At 62.5% G+C, this 6,132-nt stretch overlaps 1 protein-coding gene across 1 annotated transcript in view; it reads right to left on the reverse strand.

Annotated features, from left to right (window-relative positions):
• NOTCH1 (notch 1) overlaps window positions 1-6,132 on the reverse strand; it is a 44,806-nt gene that overhangs the window by 17,135 nt on the left and 21,539 nt on the right. Inside the window, exons 4-9 of the mRNA XM_009280663.2 lie at window positions 5,509-5,847; window positions 2,101-2,223; window positions 1,692-1,925; window positions 1,393-1,548; window positions 1,105-1,290; window positions 535-648 (exon numbers count right to left, since the gene is read on the reverse strand). Coding sequence (XP_009278938.1) covers window positions 535-648; window positions 1,105-1,290; window positions 1,393-1,548; window positions 1,692-1,925; window positions 2,101-2,223; window positions 5,509-5,847 — 1,152 coding nt within the window. The remainder of the gene's footprint in view (window positions 1-534; window positions 649-1,104; window positions 1,291-1,392; window positions 1,549-1,691; window positions 1,926-2,100; window positions 2,224-5,508; window positions 5,848-6,132) is intronic.

Genomic DNA, 6,132 nt, shown 5'->3' on the forward strand with positions numbered 1-6,132 from the left:
CGCGTCCCGGCCGGGGCGCCGGGTTTCCATGGGGACGGCTGCTGGGGGCCCTGAATGCGGGGCTTCGACCCGCCATTGAGAGCATCTTATTTACATCTCTAGAGGAGCAAAGTCTCTGAACTTCAAAACCTCCTTTCACAGATTAACCGTCTCCCCATTCTCCGCTCCACCCCGTGACTTTGACACCACATTCAAAGCCGCTGGTGCGGCCCCCCCCTCCAGCCCCCCCTCCCCTCCCGGCTCCTGGCCCTCCTTCCCAAAGAGGGGCCTTTTCAAGTGCAAAGCCGTGGGGTTTAATCCTCCTTCCCCTCTCCCATGGGCTGGACCCGGAGCAGCATCGCCTGCACAGGGCTCAGCCTCTCGCCGCAATGGGGGAACCCCCCACCAAAGGCGCTGAGAGGTGCTTAGCCCCCTTTCCCCATTTTGGGGGGCTCTGAAATTTAAGGAGCCCATTTTCAGCTCCTTCCCAGCTTGAGCCAGGATGCATCACGGCTTTGTTTCCGTCACGATGGCAGTGGGACGGATGCCGCGTACCAGTGGGGCACTCGCAATGGAACTCGTTGATCTTGTCGAGGCAGTTGCCGTTGTGCAGGCAGGGGCTGCTGGCACACTCGTCCGTGTTGATCTCGCAGTAAACCCCCTCGTAACCTGCAGAGAGACCCGGCGCACCGTCAGCGCTGTGGCACGGGGCCGGCACAACGCACAGGACGGGCAGGTTACACCAGGGCACATTTGGTCCCCCCGTCTTTACAAAGGCAGCTCAGGAGCTGTGCTACAGGTGGTGGGACCTGATGCATAAGCTGCTCCATGGTTGTCCACCCCGGATCTCCCTGCCCTTGGCTTGATCCAAGCCAGCAAGGTTGGCAAGAGGAGGAGTCCAGAGCAGGGCTGATGGTGCCCAGCTCTCACCTCCTGTCCCCACACCACTGCGGGAGACTGTGCAATCTTTACCAAGCTCTTTCTTTTCAGTGCTGTCCCCAGGCACACGCACCTCCCGTGGCTCCTCACCCAAACCAACACTGAGCTGAAGCTCAGGGGCACCCGGAGCCCTCCCACCGCTCGCACCCAGCACTGGGGCAGGGGTCCGTGGGGCCGCCCACCCACCGGGCATGCAGATGCACTGGAACTCCCCAATCTGGTCCAGGCAGGTGGCATCGTTCTGGCAGGGGTTGGAGAGGCACTCATTGACGTCGATCTCGCAGCGAGGGCCTGAGTAGCCCTGCAGGCACTGGCACTGGAAGGACCCCTGGGTGTTGATGCATTTCCCTGCGTGCTCGCAAGGGTTGGCTCCTGCAACACACAAGCGCAGCTCACAGGACACGCTCCCAGCTGCACCAGCGCTTTCCCCAGCTGCTCCTCTGCCGCCCGCGTGAGCTCAGCCCCGGTGCTCACCCAGTGAGCACTCGTCCACGTCCTGGTTGCAGGCCGGTCCCATGTACCCCGAAGGACACGTGCAGATGGCTTTGCCGTTGACAGGGTTGGTGTCACAGTTGGAGCCCTCGTTGCAAGGGTTGCTGATGCAGGCGTCATCGAGGTGGCACAGCAAACCTGGGCAGCAAAAGGCAGGCGCACGTCAAGGGCGATGGGCACACAAGTCATCACGTACCAAGACCTCAGCTAGGAGCCAGGGGACATGCGGGGAGCTGCCACTCTGCACTGCGAGCAGGGGGCAAGATGGGACGGGGCCTCACCTGTGCGGCCGTGGGGACACTCGCAGTAGAAGGAGGCTACTCGGTCGTGGCAGGTGGCCCCGTGGAAGCAGGCGGCCATGGCGCAGTCGTCGATGTTCTCACTGCAGTCCTCGCCTGTCCAGCCGTTGACACAGACGCAGTTGTAGCCGCCGTGGTTGTTGTGGCAGGTGCCCCCGTTCTGGCAGGCGTTGGGCATCAGCTGGCACTCGTCCACGTCCTCGGTGCAGTACTGACCTGCCAGTGGACAGGGCACCTGCATGAAGCTGGCACTGCCCAGCTCCTGCAGGCTCCGCGAGCATCGCTGCAAAGCAGGACGGCTCTCCCCACCTGGTACCCGGCATCCCCCGGGGGCAGGATCCATCCTCCCAGCCCAGCCCCGTGCCACCTTCGCTGCTGGGGGCAGCATTACCTGTCCACTCGGGTGGGCACTGGCAGTTGTAGGTGTTGACGCCATCCACGCAGGTGCCCCCATTCTTGCAGTTATTGCCTGGACAGTCATTGATGTTCTCCTCACAGTTCTGGCCCGTGAACCCTGCGCAGAGGAGATGTCTGCCATGATGCTGACCGACCAACCGGTCGTGCCACTGCCTCAGCCCCCTGCCAATGGCAGGTTGCTTGTTATCGGGTGCTGAGCGTGTGCCGGGCGCTCCCAACCCAGCTTTGAAGCCAGCCGCCCGGTTTCATCCCCAGCCCCCTCCTGCCTCTGCCGGGGCATGGTTCTGCTGCGCAGGTTTCCCTGCCAGGGCGCCATCACCAGAGCCTGGCAAGCAGCGGCAGCTTCCTCCATGCAGGGCAGACGGGGCGTCCCCAGCACGGGGCTCGCCTGCCAAAGCCCCTGGCTCTGGAGACGCTCGCCCCAAGCGGCGGAGGATCCGGCTCCACGGCAAGCCGGGATGAACTGGGGCTGCTCCCACGAAGGCTTGCGGCACCTGGTGCTGAATCACTGGCTTTTAATTTCATATGTAAAGAGCCTCATCAGCAGCGCTTCCCCCCAGAGGGGGGTCCAAGTCCCTGGCAGGGTGAACCACCACCCCACGCAGCGATGTGCTAATCCCAGCCCGCCTCTCATGCGGTGAGCCCGGCTGCTTGGGTTTATGTTATCACCTCCACCTGATAGTGCGGCATGCATGGAAACTGCGCCGCCCCCGGCCTCTCCCTGTGGCGTCTGCAGCAGAAATGAAACAGCCAGGCCCTTCTCAGGGCATCTGCCAAGCCACCCCATCCCCCTCCAACTGCCATCTGGGTTAAGAGCTGCATTTACTGTAAGACCCCCAAAGCCCCCGACCCAGCCGCCGTCAGGCGTCAGCCTTCCCAGCCCGCCCAGGCGCTCGGGGTCAGGACGGCAATGCCAGCCTGCGGCAGCTCCCTGCGGTGCCGGCGTGCGCCTGCAGCTCCCCCAAACTCCCCAAGGTGTTCTGCAGGTCCAGACCAGGCTGCTCCCCCATGCAGGCAGCTCACTACGTCACCTCTGCCTCCATGGGGAAGGGACCAGGTGCCCAGGCTCATCCTCTGTGGGACCCCAGACCCTGGCCCAGCTGGGGGTTTTCCCCTCGCTCTCTCTGAAGGGTCGTGTTTTCCTCTCCCCCGCAGCCTCAGCCCCATCACACGAGGAGCAGCAACAGCTATTTACAATTGCTGGTAGGAGTCCAAAGCAGATAATGTTGATTTGCACCTCATTTTTAAGCAGCTGGGCTGAGACTGAACAGCAATAACTGGCAATGTCCTAGATACCAGGATTAACTCATTTTGAACCATCCGAATGAGTAATTAGTACTGCAATTACTTTAAACTCAGGGCTACATTCTACAGCGATGGCATGATAAAACAGCCGAGATTAGTTTAACTTGAAGAAACCTGGTACGGCCAGGCCTCTCCCGGAATGAAAAGGGGACATTGTTTCAGGTCTGCTGCGCTGCATAGCAGCGTATCAATCACCCTCTTATCATGAGAAACAGCCCCCAGTCCCTCCTGCCTCCGCCTGAAGCCGATGCAGCTCCTGCAGCGAACCATGCTGGATGGCGGAGGTGCTGAGGGACCCCCCCGTCCCTCCGGAGCAGGCGCCATGCCGTGCCACCCTGCGGGAGGCAAACCAGCTCATGCAGCATGCAAATCTCCTGGAAGCGGCCCACGAAGCCGCAGCTGGGCGTGAAAGCGCCGTTCCCCCCCTGCAGCAGGGATGCTCCCCCAGGGCCATACCTCACCCCGACATGCCCGACGCTTGGGCTGCTCCGGGGAAAGTGCCTCGTCAGCAGAACGGCAGGGCAGGGCCAGCACCGCTCCTCCTGCCCCCTCTACCTGCCCGTCCCTGTGGCAATGCCGCTCTGCCGGGCCAGGGCTCAGAGCCGCTCCTGCAGAGCATCGCTCCTGGCAGCTCCCGGCCACACCGGCTCATCCCGGAAGGAAAGGCTTCCTTCCCTGGCGCTGCTCGCCCGGTCAGCCCCAACACCTCGCTGCCCCTGAGGACAGGAGCTTTGCTTCAGCCTGGGTGAGCAGGCATGGAGGGGAAGCAGGAGATCCTGCAGCGCCCTGTGTATTTTGGATGGTTAACGAGTCTCCTGAGTTATTGCAGCCAAAAGCTTTGTGAGGGTATTGAATGTCCGACCCTGTGTCAGAGATCAAGACAAGGTCCCCCATGCTGACCCGCGGGAATCACGCATCTTCCCCTGGCACCGAGCTGGGCTGCCAGCAGGATGCGGGTATGTCTGTGCCGGCTGGGAGACCCCATCCCCACCCTGATGCCACGTCCCCAGCAGCGGTGGGGCAGCAGGAGCTACGGTGGAGGAAGGCTGGAGCTCCCCACGGTAACGCCAAGCACCGCCCAGGGTGCAGAGCAGAGAAGCCGCCTACCCCTTGTCCTGCCCCAGCCCCTGCGGGGCTACGGGAGACCAGAGGAGATCAAAGCAATCCCATGAGAGACTTCTCAGGCACTGCCCACAGCTTCCTTCCAAGGGAGGGGGCAGATGCCGCAGCTGGCCAGCGTGGCTGGCTCGGGTGAGGAATGGCAGTCGCCCCCCCACACAGCCTGGTCTGAGCGTGGGGCTGCACCGGGCGGCAGCGTGGCTCTGGGCTGTGCCGGCCACCAGCCGGCAGGAAACTCCGCTATTTCATTTCTCCAGCCGGCATGGGGACGGGGGGAGCGTGGGGCCGCGCTCAGCCCCTTCCATTCCCTGCCCCGACCGCACTGCAGACTGCTGCCCGAGGGCAGAAGTGAAAGGGCTTGCCGGGGTCAGGGGGCCCTTTCACAGCTGCTTTTCTTTCCCCCGGCATGCAGGGTGCCAAGCTCCTTTGCAGGGTGCTGAGCTCCCGGGACAGGCCCCGCCGGGCCCCCTCCTGCAAGAGCTCTTCATTTCAGAGGCTGTAATTCGGCTGGGCTGCTCCGGCGCTTGCCGGAGGGAGCAGCAGTGAGCACAGAGAGGGTCTCCCTTCCCCAACTCCGTTCACGCTCGGAAACTTTCCAAAATAGCTATTCCGGGCTAATTATTCCATTCTGGAAGTGGATTAAGCTAAAGCGGAAAAAGGCACTCTTATTCTGGAATATGAGCATCCGCACAGGGGCCTCTGCTGAAACAGTTGTTTTGGAAGAGCTATTTTGGTGAATCACCAAGTATAAAAAGCCCCCAGATGACCTCTCCCCTTCGGGCAACACTGCCCAACGTCTTCCCAAACACACGTGGCACAGTGAGCCCACAGCCCCTTGTTTTTGTCCCTCCCAGAGCCGTAACTCGGGGGAAGATCGGGCACTACTTGTTTAGGAGGGATGAAGGGGCTGCAAGAGGGTTCCCTGTCCCTGTCCCCCCCCCTCAGAGGCAGCCCCTACCTGGCAGGCACGTGCAGTCGTAGGTGGTGTCTCCGATCTGGCGGCACGTTCCCCCGTTCTGGCAGGGTGAGGGGTTGCAGGGCACGTAGAGGTGTTCGCAGTTCTGCCCGGTGTACGCCGGCTTGCAGAAGCACTGGTAGGTGCCCACCTCGTTGGTGCAGCTCCCGCCGTTCTTGCAGACAGGCGGTGAGATGTTGCACTCGTTCACGTCCTGCTTGCAGTTGGCCCCGTGGAAGCCGGCGGTGCACCGGCAGATGTAGTGGGCTTCGAAGGGGACGCACTGGCCCCCGTTGGCGCAGGGGTTGGAGGCACAGGGGTCGGCCTGCTGGCAGGTTTTGCCTGGGGAGGGCAGGGAGGGAGGATGAGGACGCAAGCTGCATCTTGGTGGGAGCGATCTTTGCGCTGGGGTGCAGACCCGGCTCTGGGACTGCGTTCACGGGGGTTGCAACTAATTACCCCCACCTCTGCCCCCGTAAAACCCTCACCCGTGCAGGAGGCTTGCAGCTCATCCAGGCAGGGACCCTCCCAAGCCCCGACTCAGGTTTGCAGACCGCCCCCCCACCTTTCCCCCAGCACCGGAGGAAGCCAAAATCAGAGGCAGCGCCCTTCTCCATCCGTGGCGGT

Source organism: Aptenodytes forsteri, unplaced genomic scaffold, assembly GCF_000699145.1.
Source record: "Aptenodytes forsteri isolate BGI_AS27 unplaced genomic scaffold, ASM69914v1 Scaffold68, whole genome shotgun sequence".
In the NCBI taxonomy this organism is placed as follows: Eukaryota; Metazoa; Chordata; class Aves; order Sphenisciformes; family Spheniscidae; genus Aptenodytes; species Aptenodytes forsteri.